This window comes from Pongo pygmaeus, chromosome 12, assembly GCF_028885625.2.
Source record: "Pongo pygmaeus isolate AG05252 chromosome 12, NHGRI_mPonPyg2-v2.0_pri, whole genome shotgun sequence".
NCBI classification, from domain to species: domain Eukaryota; kingdom Metazoa; phylum Chordata; class Mammalia; order Primates; family Hominidae; genus Pongo; species Pongo pygmaeus.
Genome location: NC_072385.2, coordinates 63,995,439 through 64,010,767, shown reverse-complemented (window position 1 = coordinate 64,010,767; position 15,329 = coordinate 63,995,439). Strand labels below are relative to the sequence as shown.

The window sequence follows — 15,329 nt, the reverse complement described above, 5'->3', positions numbered from 1 at the left end:
AGGGAAGACTGCTTGCTCCCTGTGAGGGGTGCAGAAGCCCAGGTGCTGACTTCCACTCATTTACAGTAGTCCAGGCAGCTAGCTACTACCTAACTCAGATCAGAGTTGGCCGTTCTTTGAAACTCTACTTTACAGAGTATAACTGAGGTTAGGCCAAAATTAACAAGTTTCAAGAATATTTCCAAAGCATGTTTTATCAAAATATTTCCAAAACAGCCTCCATGAATGTAAAACAGGAAGCAAAGCAGCTGGCCTCATGTCCTTCCCATGACATACCTCCAAGGTCCATCCTGGGCCCAGAAACTTTGCACTGGCAACCTGTTAGAGGGATGTTCTTGTGCTGGTTGGGGAAGTGGTGATATAAAGGCTATCACATCTGGGGGGATATAACCTGGGCAAGGGATGTGGGAAGAAAAATGGGACACATGCTGGAGAAAAGAAGAAAGGTATAAGAAAGAAAAAGCCAGCTGTGGTGGCTCACACCTTTAATCCCAGCACTCTGGGAGGCTGAGGCGGGTGGATCACTTGAGGTCAGGAGTTTGAGACCAGCCTGGCCAACATGGCAAAACGCCATCTCTACTAAAAATACAAAAATTAGCCGGGTGTGGTGGCACGTGCCTGTAGTCCCAGCTACTCGGGAGGCTGAGGCTGAAGAATCGCTTGAACCCGGGAGGCAGAGGTTGCAGTGAGCCGAGATCATGCCACTGCACTCCACCCTGAGTGACAGAGCAAGACTCCATCTCAAAAAAAAAAGAGGAAAAAAAGAAAAAGCCAAGGGTGAGGGAGGTGAGCAGGCTTCTGTAGAAACCCAAACAGCAGAACCTCCATGTTGATCATCTCTTGAGGGGAATATATTAGAGCAATGGGATCTGGAGCTGAAGAAAACTATATTTGAGTTCTAGCTCCTCACTAAGTAACTGTGTGATAATGGGTATGTCACTTACCCTCTTTCAGCTTTGGGTCCTCTATGTGTCAAAGGGAAAAACATATGCCTACATCATAAGGCAGATGTGAACATCAAATGTATCAATAACTGTGAATCTGTTTTCTTAATTGTAGAATGTCCAAAATATTAGTTTGTATGGACTTCAATGAGTATGTTTTGTGGAGTGGAGTGGGGAAAGGGATCATTGCTTACCCTCTGCACATATCATGTTTGAGCCTAATACAAGACAGCCATGAGCACAAAAGACTAAGCTACTTAAATCAACCCCAAAACAACTTCCAAAGAGGTGAGCATGGCAGAATTAGTGAAAGAAATGGACAGACTACAAAGTAATGTTTTGTTTGTTAAGCAAGTTTGCTACGTTTATCAAAAATCAAAGTCTCACTATTTTAGAGGCACATCTAAAATAACTTCATGTACACAGCAGGCATTTAATAAATATTAAAGAACTTTTTAAGATACAGATGTTATTTGACTGTTCTATTACAATTCACATATTCCCATCCAGGGTACTTTGTTGATGCAGTTTGCTGCTAGCACTTACTCGCGATGGTGGTAGAAAAAAGAGGAGTATAAATATCTCCTGCGCTACCTCCAGAATCTGCCATTTGGAAGGTGTGGCAGCCATGAGAAAGTGCTTTGTAGACCTTCATCTACAGGGAGCATAAAACCCCAATGCTCAGCTGCTGCATTCCCAAAATGCAGCACTGAACGCAGCACTGCTGTGGTGTTTGCCCTGGCGCCATGCTTCCCATAGGTTGCTGCCAGCCCTAACCTCCAACCCACAGGAATTCCTAGGAGATGAGGGACTATCTGCTGGCTGACTGGCACAAGGACCCCAACACCTTTGGTGAGTCTTACTTAAGTTGTGTGACAGTCTAGGTCACTTCCACCCATACTTCTCCCTCTGTCTGGGTCAGACTTGCATTGCCTTCTGATGGCACTACCAGCCTTTCCTGGCTCCCTCCCTGTTTTCTCTCACATGGGCATTTCCCCAAATAACATCTTTGTTTAATCCTCTTTTGGCATCTGCTTTTTGCAAGAACCTAGGTTGAATAGACTGTGATTAGCTAAGACCCAGAGAGTCTTCTGCTGTTCACTGACCTGGTGCTTCGACCTGCATTTTCGTAATGTGGTTGGAGCCATAGAAAGTAAGAAGGAAAGGGAGGTTGAGTGTTAGGGTGGTGAATGCAGCTAACCAAAAGTCAGGACACATGTTTAGGATATTTTTTACATTTTTTTAAAAGAGATAGGGTCTCGCTGTATTGCCCAGGCTGATCCCAAACTCCTGACCTCAAGTAATTCTCCTGCCTCGGCCTCCAGAGCAGTTGGTACCGCAGGCACATGCTACCGTGCCTGCCTAATGTTTAGGATACTCTTGTACTGGCAACATTCTTTTTTTGTTTTGTTTTGTTTTGTTTGAGATGGAGTCTTGCTCTGTCGCCCAGGCTAGAGTGCAGTGGCATGATCTCAGCTCACTGCAACCTCCACTTTCCAGGTTCAAGTGATTCTCCTGCCTCAGCCTCCCAAGCAGCTGGGACTACAGGCGTGTGCCACCATACCCAGCTAATTTTTGTATTTTTAGTAGAGATGGGATTTTGTCATGTTGGCCAGGCTGGTCTTGAACTCCCGACCTCAGGTGATCCACCCTCCTTGGCTTCCCAAAGTGCTGGGATTATAGACGTGAGCCACCACGCCTGGCCGTACTAGCAATATTTAAAGTCTGCTGTTGCCTCATCTCTGAATGCCCCTGAGCCTATTCCCATGCAAAGAAAACAACTTCAGAGTTCTTGATTCTCTTTCAAATGTAGATCACAATATTTCATGATATTCCTTTTTGCATTCCCAAAGAACAGTTTCTGCCTAGGCAAGACAGAGCTTGCTTTCCTGACCTGTGCAGCCCCTGGTCACAGCATACATAAGAATCAAGAAACACAGGCATCCTTCCCTGCTGCTGTGGCAATCCAAGGAGGACATGTGTTCACGAAGGCATTTCTTACCTGGCCTTTGGCTGGGTCTTTTTTGCAGCTGCCTCACTGGCTTTCACTGGTTCAGGAAGCTTTGCAGGAATGGGAGAGTTCTATAGAATTGCAAACAAAACAGAACAAAACAAAAGGACATCACAGATTTCTTTGTTAAAGAATAAACAGCCTGATTGGGACTGAGAGCTGATGGAAACACATTTTGGGATCTTCTGGAGCAGCTTCCAGGCCCTGAGCTCTGTCTGGTAGAGGGAAGGAAAGTTAACCAAATGCATATCAGACTCAGCCACAGTCAGGGAAGCAATGTATCTGAGAAGAGGAGAGAGTAGCTTGTGTGCAGCACATATTCCTGGATTATTCTCTACCTTCTGTACCATGGTGAGTCACTGGGGCTTGATCTCAGTACCCTTCTCCTCCTATAGCACAGCTTAGAAGTGATGCTATGAAAGGAATGGGAAGGAAATGTCTGTAGCTGGTATTATTCTGGATCCCAGACAGATCTTCGTTCGAGCTTATCAATGTGTCAAACCAGGGTGCACTGAGTCTGCTAGTTAGAATGCTCAGAGAAAACCACAGCCACCTCTGTGTATGGCTGCTGAGCCAGTACCCCTTCCCAACATGTGAGGCACAACTCAGTCCACAAGTCAAGGAGAGTTCCTCTGGCTTGAAATCTGCACTATCCATCTAATAATGCTTCATGAGGGAGCACCAGCTAGCTGTCCCTAACCCTAAAACAAGTGCTTATCACTACTGAGTACCAAATGACATAAGACTTGTGAGGTGTACTTTTAAAAAACTAGCTACCAATCTGAATGCTTCCACTTAGATTTCACATTATTTAACTTTATGAATGGGAAAGCGGGACTACAAAAGAAGACAGTCATGTTTGGTTACTGCACAGTATCCCTCGTTTTAATCTGGGAAACCAACACACAATACTAGTTATAAAACTGGCCTTTTAGGAGGGTCCTCTCGCTTCCTTCCTGTTTCCAGGTGGGGGGAGATTTTCTGCTAGAAAACTTCTAGCACTTCCTCTTTTTCAAGCATTCTTCTCCCAAAGGAGAAGAGTTGGCTTCTGTGACTGTTAAGACTGTAGAAAAACTGAGCTGGTCTGGTTTGCTTTGCCCTCCTTCCTTTAAAGAAGAGCCGGTCCCCCAGGAATCAGGTGTTTACATCTCAGTCATGTGGGTCTAATGCTAGGAAGCCTGAGTGGTCAAGCTGCATCTTCTGACTCAAGCTTACTAGTAATAAAGCCAATATTCTGAGCTCCACCTGGATGAACCCCACAGCTGATTCCAAATGTGAGAGTGAAAGAGGAGCAGTGCCCTTAAGTCCCAGCAGTGAAATCAAAAGTTCATTATTGGAGGAACTAGCAAGAAAATTTCAGGTCAGAATCTATTTATTATAGCATCCGTTAATAAAATATTTAAGAAAAATAAATCACAATATGACATGAAAAATATGCAAGGATTTTTAGTAGAGATGGGGTTTTGCCATGTTGGCCAGGCTGGTCTTGAACTCCTGACCTCAGGTGATCCATCCTCCTTGGAATCCCAAAGTGCTGGGATTACAGACGTGAGCCACCACGCCCAGCCGTACTAGCAACATTTGAAATCTGTAAAAAGGACATTTGCAAGCATTTTGCTCTGAAAACTGTGAGTGCAGAGTTTAGGATTACTAAATGTAGAAAACATTCTTATGGCTTGATGTGCTGGAAGGACAGAGAAAGAGGAGTGTGAGTTATAAATGGCCAACAGCAGAAGCAAAATCAAGAAAGCTCTGCTGCAAGGAAGGAGAATGGGGACAAGCGGCGTAGGTTCTAACAGGCATGGGGGCATGTCCAAGGCATTGCCTCGGGAAAGTAGCCTGCCCGTAATCACCTCCAGGTGACTACAACAGGCATGTGGCTCTCAGAGAACCAGAAGAGTTGACAGACATGAAGTTGGTCAATCTTCATCCAAAGTGTCCAACTCAATCCCTAGGGCATTTTTTTGTTCAGTACAATTGCTTCAGTTTTATAATTAAATTCCATGGGAAAATTGGATTCCCTTTATGGCAACTGCTTCACAGTTAGCTTTGCTTGAATACCCCCAGTAGATAAAGCAAGGGACATCTAAATTCATTTAAACAGCTGATTAACACCCCAGGAGCTCAAAATGGCAATTTGATAATGTTTACTCCCTTTAAATAGCACCATTCACGTACCTGTACATTTGGAATTGGGCACTCTTTCTTGAGTAGCTTAAATGAGAAGTAGGACACCTGGTAAATATCCGGCCTTTTGTCAGGGTCTGGTTCCAACATATACCCTAAGGCAAACATACGTGAATTTATTTAATAATATTCCAACAGTTATTACACTAGCTAGGAAGCATCATTCCTCTCTCTACTCCCAATGTTTTGTTTTTAAACTTTTATTTTTCATAGAAGTCAGACAGTATAATTAGCCCCTTTTCTCTCCCTTAGAAAGAGAAGCTCTAATGTTCCTGAAATATTTAATATCCATAATAAAATAAAATATATAGATTGTAACAAAGATACTTAAAGTTCATATTCTATGCTTTGCACCAGAGGGACGCAAGCTCTCAATATGAAAGTTACCACCTTAATACTCCGATACCTAGGAGGTTACATGGTCTTACCATGGGCTTCCTTGGTTCATCTTATCTTACTAAATGAATGATTATTCTTAATAATTATAACCAAAACCCAAACTTCATGAATTTACTTATTATTCTTTTGTTGGAAATATTAGCTGGTTTCCAGATTAAAAGAAATTACAAAGTAACATATGCATATCTACTTTTCCTGTGACCTATAGATCACTTGTCTATTTCCAGGTCCTTTAAGCTTCTGCCTCCCTGAGGCTGGAAAAATCCTCAGGGGGAAAACAAAATATTTGAGAAGACCACAAACATACACATATACATGCAAACAACAACGCAAGGCAGCTGACTGCTTAAATAATAAAGTGAATGCTCCAGACACTAAGTTCCAAAAAGATCAGTGAGGCTGCAGCCTTGTGACTGCCTTGCAGAAGAGGCAGAGCTTGAGGTGGCCCTTGAAGGCAGGACAGAATTTAGTCAGTGGGGAAGCAGAGAAAAAGACATTCTAGTTAAGACAACAGTCTGAGCAAAGAAGGACTTGGAGAAAGACAAGAGAATGCCTTGCTGCAAGTAAATAGAGGAGCCAGAAGGACAGGGTTGAGAGAAGGCTGAGTGGGTGGAATGCAATCAGAATCAGAATCTTAAATGCCATGCTAAGAAGCTGAGCCCTACTGTGAGACCATTGGCAAGCCGCTAGAGTTTCCTAATCAGGGACATGAGAGGTGGTGTTTTATAAGAGGAATCTTTTGGTGAGGGTGTGCTGGATGGATTGAAAAGAGAGGAGAAAAGCTGGTGACCAGTCCAACAGTAGAGGCATGAGCTGACAGAGTCTGTATATACTATGGTGACAGTGATGTATGTATAAAGAATGTAACGAAAACAGTAGAAACTCCAAAAAAGGAATATGGCCGAGTACATGACTGAAACTTTCCTCTCTCTTGCTAGCTGGATCCAAAGAAATCTTAAATTTCATTCTTCTAGGCTTCAATGGTGATACCACTGAGAGAAACTGAAAAGAGGACAGGGGAACTGGGTATTGAGGGTAAAAAGAAGGAAGGAGGGCTAATGATGATAAACTTAATTTTAGATCTGTGCGTTTAGGGTGACAGTTGAGTTGCCAAATGGTTTGCAAGCAGTTTGGGAAAGATGTCCGTGGTATAGACATTTGTAAAGAGTTGTGTTTCCCAATATGAATTTACTGCATAAATGTTTTAAAAATTATCAAAAAATAATACTAGTCTAATATCAACGTTGGCCATTTTCCCATATTTCCTACCAATCTCACTTACATACCTGGAATTCTAACATGGACATAATGCTTTATCTCTTAAAACAATCCAACAATTATTAAATGTCATAATCCAGCCCTTTAAATATTCCTCCTTTTTTTGTTAATAAATGGAAGAGGCTGATTGACAAAACTGGCACAATGGAATGGGCAGCACCTTAAAAGCTGTATCTATGTTAAGTGGATAAGTTACCTACATTTTCTAAGTTTCAGTTTCCTCATTTGCATAAGGGGAATAATTACACTTAATATATAAAGGATTTTAAGATTTAAATGAGGTATAAGTAGGCCCTCAACAAATGTCAGATGCTCCACCCACATTTGCTGCTTCTATTTTTTCCAGTGTACCCCCATGCAGGACCCAAACTGGGTTACTCAGGATTTATAATCAATCCATAACAGTTAAAACTTAGACGTTAAGAGTCTTGACCAATGTGGAAAGATGATAAAAAATCTCTGCTTCTTTAGCATTTTAGTATAGGGGTTTTGTGCAAAGATTATTCTTTTTTTTTTCTTTAAAGATTACTTATTCTACCATCTGGTTAATGAATGTTAGTACATATGCTTGCTATGATGATACCAAATAGAGGGGAATCTTAAGACTATTTTTAAGAAAGCATTGAGTTTAGATGCACGTTATCAAAATCCAGTGATTAACCTAAATGAGAGGAAAAACCTGGTTCCATGGAGTTATATAGTCTTAATTATGTATTCACTCCAGTGAATGCACTGCAATCATTTTCATCTGAGTTGCTTCCAGTTTTGCAAAGATGAATTTCTTATCACTTGATATGAGTCAGCTGGACTCCTTTGGTACCGGAGCTTTCATAGAGACTGCAACAGAATATAGAAGCACTATACTGCTCCAGGCAGTTAGGATTTCTGCTTGGGTGGCTGGGCTCAGGTATGAAACAGAACTTCAGATTTCTAGCAAAAAGACCCACCACTCTAACTAGACACTGTTACACTGTCTTTGAGTTCCCAATCATTATCAACTAATTTCTTTACCTTTGCATCTAACTCATTACTCCTGGAATCTAATCTCTTTATCCCCCAATTAATTCCTTGTGATTAGAAATAAAAATATGAAACTAGAAACTTAAAATACTTACTAATTAGGCAGTGCATGTCTTGAGAATATCGAGAATTATCAGGAATTGTGAAGTTTCCATCACAAATTGCCACCTGACTTTCCCCAAATGGCAAAGTGAAGTAGCATAATTTATACAACAAACATCCAAGAGCCTAAAAAAATAAAGATAGCAGATTGCTACTAGTGGCTTATTTATCATGACTCTAAATGGATCTAATGAGAAACTGGCACCATCCACATTTACTAGCAGATATAAAAACTATAGACTATTAATGTATTAGAAACATGAGTTTCAGAACCCAACACCACTGTTAGCAGCTGAGTTACATTATTTCTACCATTATTACCAAATCGTGTTCCAGTAAATAATAAGTATTTACCTGTTTTGCTCTTAAGAACCAGTAACATATACATGAAAAAAAAATCTAAATAATTTTCAAAGAGTTTGGAAGTAATTTTCTTTATCATGCTTCAAGAAGCAGTGTATTCTCACATCTACATGAAATTTCATGACATATACATGAAATTTCATGTATATGTCATTCTAACATATACATGAAAAAAAAATCTAAATAATTTTCAAAGAGTTTGGAAGTAATTTTCTTTATCATGCTTCAAGAAGCAGGTATTCTCACATCAAGAATAACCTTGAGGGGTAAGTAGACAATGATATGGTACAGTAGCCATCATGCTATAGCGCTGTGTGCATTAACCTTGGGAATTTACAGTCAAGACTGCTGCTATCTGAGGTATGGATAGGTTACCTGACACCTACCCAAATGTCTGCCTTCGTAGTGATGATTTTGCCACTGTACAGGTTGACCATTTCTGGTGCTCGATAGGACAGCGTTGTGTATCTACAATCAAGAGATTCATTTTTTATTAAATATGTCAATACTATAATTAAAAACCAGGAGCAGCAGAAATACTTTTTTTTCTTTTTACATTAACAGAATCCCTGGGAGCAATCTGCAGAAGAGAGTATGAAATATTAGTAGAGATAAAATGAAAGGCTGTCCTTGGTACAATCATATCATCACACCATGGCCCTCTGGCAGCAGTCCTCCTAGTCTAAGAACATGTGGAGACTCAGACACTAATGCATCAAATAAAGTCTAAAAGCAACTTTTCTTGGGTCCTCAAATGACAAAATCTTCTCAAAATTCTTATTCTGATACTATATTTTGTCAATTTGTTGTTTTTAAAATGGCCTTTACATGTGGCTCAACACAGAGATGTAATACCGACTGTGGTACTCTGGAGAAGAGCAGAAAGTGGGCCCTGGCTGGGGTGAGGAGTGGAAGGAATCAAGAGCCCTTCATCTTTGCTCCTGGAATCAGGCTGAAATAACAGTTTTATCTCTTGCTCCAGAAAAAAGTAGCATAAGCACGTCCTCAAAGTGAGTGTCTTGGTGTTACCAAGCATGTGATTTATGCTGCTTTTGTCTCTAGATCCCAGATGGGACAGGTCTAGGCATCCCTCAGGGCCTTGGGTCGATCAGGTTCTTCTTGCCCCAGGCATGGTTGTCTGGGGTGACGCATGAAAGGACAGAGAAGATCAGGATGTAGATGTGCAGGCTAGACTGTTGACTTATTAGTAGTAATAGCGAGTGCTGTTGCCTGTAAAAAATCCAACACTGTGGACATGAGGAGAAAATGGGTCAGGCTCTTATTGGAGTCACAAATCTAAAGAAGCTTTTTCTCATGAAAGTCTGTAATTCAGTATCTGCAGAGACTTTAATAACCTACTCACCACTATTTCCACTTAGATCGCCTTATGAGCAGGAAGGAAGGAGCGATTTAGGGTTCAGTAAAAAGCACATCTGTCTGACTGATAATGTCATGGTTGTTGTGATCATACTTAAAAACATGTTAGTACTTTTATGGTGTGTGCAACTCTCAGCTTTTTATAGGCTCTGTGACATCATAAATCAAAACATCTATGTACAATGACCACAGGACCACTGATAAAGTGCTCTAAGAGTCCCTCCTTTTACTCTGATGTATGCTTGTAAACCCCCTCCTCATTCTTCACTTAAAGTCAAACAGCCCAACTGTGAACATGATGCTCTGAGATGAAGGACAACTGACTATCACCATTCTCTCCCCACCCTGACCTTCTCATCCATAAGCTGAAGGTAAAGTTGCTCATCTGATTGTGGACAAAACTCCATGAAAGGAGAAAAAGCTTACTTCTTAATCTCATCTTCTACTGCATTGACTCCCTCAGTTTGTGGATTCTGGAATTTGTTGGTGGCACTTCCAAAGTCACACAGGACATAGTGGCCTCGGTCATGCAAGAGGATGTTTTCAACCTGAAAAACATTCCCCAACCACCCATTCCAAGATATCATTTAGTAATGCACGTGAAAATTTGGTTTCACAGTCACATAAATAAACATTTTATTTCTGGCAGTCTTATTAATGTGCACAGGGAAGTTATTCCTCTCCAAGTATCTCAACAGGGGTCATCCCAAGTGGAACACAGGAGATGCAGAGTAAGAGGGAAAAGTGGGTGGAGAGGGCAAAAAGAGGAAACTCCACGGTGGGGGATGCAAGAGTGCCATTTTTGTAAATTTCAGCCACATTTCTCACCTCTGCAGAAACCATCCTCATACTTTCAAGCCTCTGACCTGTGCCTTTGCTCTTGCTCTTCTTTTAGGCCAGGATGCCCTCCACAATCCCCACCTCCTTAGCCAACTATCAAAATCTCGTTTCAAACCCCAGTTCAAATGCCATGTCCTTTTTGAAACTTTCAGGCTCCCACTCAGATAAAATGTCACTCTTTCCCTATTGTCCTTCAGTATTTCATTCTCTCATGATGTGAATTACTTCACTTGGACCTTATAAGTACTTATATAAATGTCTTTACTACACTAGGTTAGGATATTCAGAATTAATATTGTTTATGTTTCAGTTACTTCTCAATGTGATAAAATGGGGATAAATGGGCAGTTTTCCTATTAATGTATTGCCCTAATTTTTTAAATAAATGAATTCTTTGGCAGTGAGTTAGGAGTTCTACACAGCAGGGAGCTTATAAACCCCAAATCTAGAGAAATCCCTGGTATCAAAGGACTCTAACAATGAAATGACAACTCCAAAATAGTGGGCACTATGGTACTCAAGGTGTACTGATTTTGGGTCTAGGTGAACTGAGCTGACTGGTATGCTGGAGGACAAACCTGGCTATGTGTGGGCAGTAAAATGACAGCCAAAAAATCTTGTTAGGCCATTAAGACTGTAGTCTCCATTGTCTTTTGTCTTCAGCCTTCCAAAGACTGGCCACCTTTGGAAAAGAAAGGCAAGAGTAGACTATAAAATAGTCTACTCTTAAAGATAAACTCCTTAAAGATAAGCATCTTCTTGTAATCATATTCTTGGTCTTCTCTACCTAGTGCCTAACACAATGCTTGGTATAAAAAATGTATGTTGAATGGAATAAACCAAAAAACACTGTATATGTGTGTGCATGTGTGTGCAAACCTGGTGTGTAAGGCGCAAGATAGGAGCCACCAAATATCCAGGCCGTACTACTGTACTACTACTGACTCTTTTAAAAACAACTGGTCAATTATAATAGTCTCTAATTTCTATACTTGTTTCTATACTTTCTTTTAATTCTTCTAAGAATTACATTAAGTATATTTTATAGTTTGTATCTGCAAATTCCAATATTTGAAGTCTCTGCTGTCAACTGATTCTGCAGTTTATTGTTTCTCATTCCTACTAAACCTTGCTTATGGTGGTGTTGTGAGGAGTTTTTTGTTTTTGTTAACTTATGTTCCTTGGAACTTAATCTGTAAAAAGCTTGTGAGATCTGGGTTTAAAGTCTATTGTTCTTCCAGAGAGGATATACTGGTGTAGCTGGGGGCACTACTACCCTGGAATCACTTTAATCTGTAATTTTGACCTTGGAATTTCCAGCCACATAGATAGTTTGAACTACAGCCATCAACCTGCACAGGTATGTTCTATGATGAACAATTCTTAAGCATAGGGTTATGAAAGATTAGGAGAGATTCATTCCTTTGAGATAAGGCTGAGGCAAGCAAATAATTCCATCATCTATGTCTTTTTTATAAAGCTCACCAGTTTAATCTATTTACACAAAGTGACACAGTTAAGCTTCCTGAGCATATACACACTTTAGGAATTTAAAATAATTCCAACAAAACAACGCTAATGTTTTCAATCTAATTTAGAGGTTATAAAAATAACAGCCATCATTTTCTGAGCTTTATTATTGCCAGTACTACTGTACTCAGCATTTTACATGGATTATCCCACTACTTCCTCATAATCCCAATATGATTATTATCCTTCTCTCACAGATGGAGAAAATGAGGCTCAGAGTGATTAAGTCACTTGCTAAATGTCACACAGCTAATATTTGGTACAGCTGGGAAGTGAACCTAAACAACCTCACTCTAGAAAGGATAGGCAATTATATTCCTGCTACAGGAAGCAGGTTAGAAGCAGAGCAATTACTCAAGGCCCCCACCCTTACTTCCAACTATAGTAGGGGAGATGATACTTGTCTAATGCATTGGGTGCAAGCTTAAGGACAGGACTTTCTTGGTGCTTTATGTTCAGAAATGCCCCTACAATAGAAATCTAGTTAATAAGGAGCCAAGTGTCTAAACACTAGCCAGGCTGATTTGTTCCATGTCTCCTAAGCATTCCATACACAACCTAATTTGTCCTTTTATTCAATTGCTCCTTTTATTCAACTGCTCACTCTCCACTCCAGTTGTAACTCCTCAGAAAAACCTTTCACAACCAGTTCACAAAATCTACAGAATTTACTGTCAATAGGAGAGGCTGCCAAAGGCCTCCAGGCCAAATCAAACCATGCCCACTTGTTACTTATCCTAAAGTTTATGGCTGCTTTTGAGCTCTGACAGCAGAGTGAGCAGTTATGATAGACATAAAATATTTATTATCTGGCCCTTTGTAAATAAATTTTGCCAACCTTTGGTAGGTAATAATCACTGATAATCATTTACAATTTGGCAATGTTTCTTTCACTGTGGGTTGGTATTTAACTTCTTATGTATTTATGCTTGCCTTCCCAAGTAAGAATATAAAACTTGAGAGAAAAGGGCACTGTGTTATGCCTATGCATCTCCCATAACACCTTGTCCAGTGCTGTACACATGCCAGGGACCCTTAAATGTTGCCGATGAAATCACTTATTCAGCATCATTCAGCAACAATCTTCCTCCTCGGCCTCATGCACCTGGCAGGGCTCATATAAAACCATGCTTCTCCTATTGTATGTGTGCACTCCCTTTCTGAATCAGTTTCTACACTTCTAATGCTGGAATGTACATCTAGAAAAGCTGTTATACCATACATTTATCAAAGAAACATGTTTCACACAAAGGATAAATGCTTGAGGTGGTAGATACCCTACTCATCCTGATGTGATTATTACACATTGCATGCCAGTATCAAAATGTCTCATATAACTCCTATATACACCCATTATGTACCCACAAAAATTAAAAACTAAAAAACAAAAGAAACATGTTTCAACTCCTACTATATGCCAAGAACTTTTCTAGGCTCTAGGGATAAGGCTGTGAACACAACAAAGTCTATCCTCTCACAGAGCTTACAGTCCAGTTGGGGGATAAGAAGAAAATAATTACACTTGCCTGGTAGTGATAAATATTATGATAAGAATGCAGCAGGTGAATGTATGTAAGGTAACGAGGAATGCTATTTTAAATAGTATAGTCGGGGAAGGTCTCTCTGAGGGGAACAGAGACCTGGATGAAGAAGGAGCAGCCATGTGCCATCTGGGCGAAGAGCATTCCAAGCAGAAAACGGTAGCACAACGGCCCTGAGATGGGAATGTGCCTGAAGGGTCTGAGGCACAGAGGCAGACCACTGTGGCTGGAATAGTGCTGTGCACGGCACCGGTACTGCAAAGAAAGCTGAAAACATGGGAAAGGACCTATTATGAACCAGTGCTGTCAGGAAAGGGGAGACAAGATAATGTGGAGCCATGGAGGAAGTGAAGGGCTTAAAAAGTGAAACTAATAACAGGAACAAAGCATAGAAACCAGAGTGATAATAACAGTAGCAACTAACAGCACTTATTAAGGGCCAGACACTGCTCCACACACTTTTACCTAGAGTATTTCATATAATCCTTACAAAGCCTTACTGTCTCCTTTAATAGATTAGAAAAAAGAGCCCAGAGAAGTTACCTAACTTGTCTGAGGTCACAGGATAGTAGGGCAGGATTTAGGCTCAGGCCACGGGACTGCCAGGACCACACCCTCACCCACCGTGCTGATGTGCATTGTGCAATTAAGGGGGATGGACAGTTGAGATTGGCGAGGAAGGAGGAAGGAGAAAGGGAGAGGACCAGAGAAGCACACAGACAGCAGACTGAGGAAGGGCACTTGGGTGCCATTCAGCATTTTTCTCAGGTCAGCAGCACATGAAGACAGCCATTTTATGAAAATTAGCTTGGCAAAATTGAGGGAGAAGAAAAGAAGGAAGGCAACAAGGGCAGGTACAACAGTCTGGGTGTGAGATGACTAGGGCAGGGTATAGAGAAAAATCAACAGGGATGGAAAGGGGTAAGCGGGTGTGGACAGATTATGTGAGATTAAGAAGGTAGAAAACCAACTAGACAGTCATACATCACCTTCTGAAAGCTTCAGAGAATTTGCATAGGGACTTTGTTTTTGGCAAAGTCCCTAGGGTGAAGCTCAAGATTGGTTACCACTGCTTACAATCCCGAACCTTTCCATTCTTTGAGAGTGCGATGCTGCTGACCCCATTTCCCAGCCTCTCAGCTTAAGAGTGCAATTGAAGTTGTCACTGTCAAACTCCGCTTACAGCTTTAGCAAAAAGATCTAAGAGGCTACCTCCTACTGACCTCTTCATCTCAATATTATTCCAAACAGGTATGGCATTAGGCATTTCAGTCAGAGAATGTATTGCCACTGCAAAATTTGAAGGATTAGATGAATGCAGGTTTTCAAACCTGTGTTTCTAAAAATGGGACAAGAATCTTCATCCTATTATACTTCATGAGATCAAAATCTCTATTCTAACAAAAGAGGAGACATCTATGACTCTTTCGACATGAATGTGCGCGTTAAGCCTTAACCCTTTCTTCTCTTAAGTGCTTGGACAAATAGCACGGTATAATACAACAACATAAAACAGGAGTGAAAAACTGTGGTCTCCGTTCCAGTTTGATCACTCAACTACCTGTGCAGGTCACAGCCTTTCTGTGCGGAGGTTTCCTCACTGGTAAAGAAGAGGGCTGGCTTAGGTGACCTTCCCAGATCTACAACACCATGACCTGCAATACTGATCTTTATCTTTCTCAGAGAAATGAAAATTTAAAATGGGGAAAATGATTAAAGTGTTAATGTATTAGAGGA

At 40.8% G+C, this 15,329-nt stretch overlaps 1 protein-coding gene across 24 annotated transcripts in view; it reads right to left on the bottom strand.

Annotated features, from left to right (window-relative positions):
• Window positions 1–15,329, bottom strand: part of AAK1 (AP2 associated kinase 1) — a 193,654-nt gene that overhangs the window by 66,339 nt on the left and 111,986 nt on the right. For all 24 annotated transcript variants that reach the window (XM_054474745.2, XM_063648624.1, XM_063648623.1 and 21 more), the window contains exons 6-10: window positions 10,108–10,229; window positions 8,691–8,772; window positions 7,935–8,067; window positions 5,134–5,237; window positions 2,947–3,026 (exon numbers count right to left, since the gene is read on the bottom strand). In XM_054474745.2, the coding sequence (XP_054330720.1) occupies window positions 2,947–3,026; window positions 5,134–5,237; window positions 7,935–8,067; window positions 8,691–8,772; window positions 10,108–10,229 (521 nt within the window). The remainder of the gene's footprint in view (window positions 1–2,946; window positions 3,027–5,133; window positions 5,238–7,934; window positions 8,068–8,690; window positions 8,773–10,107; window positions 10,230–15,329) is intronic.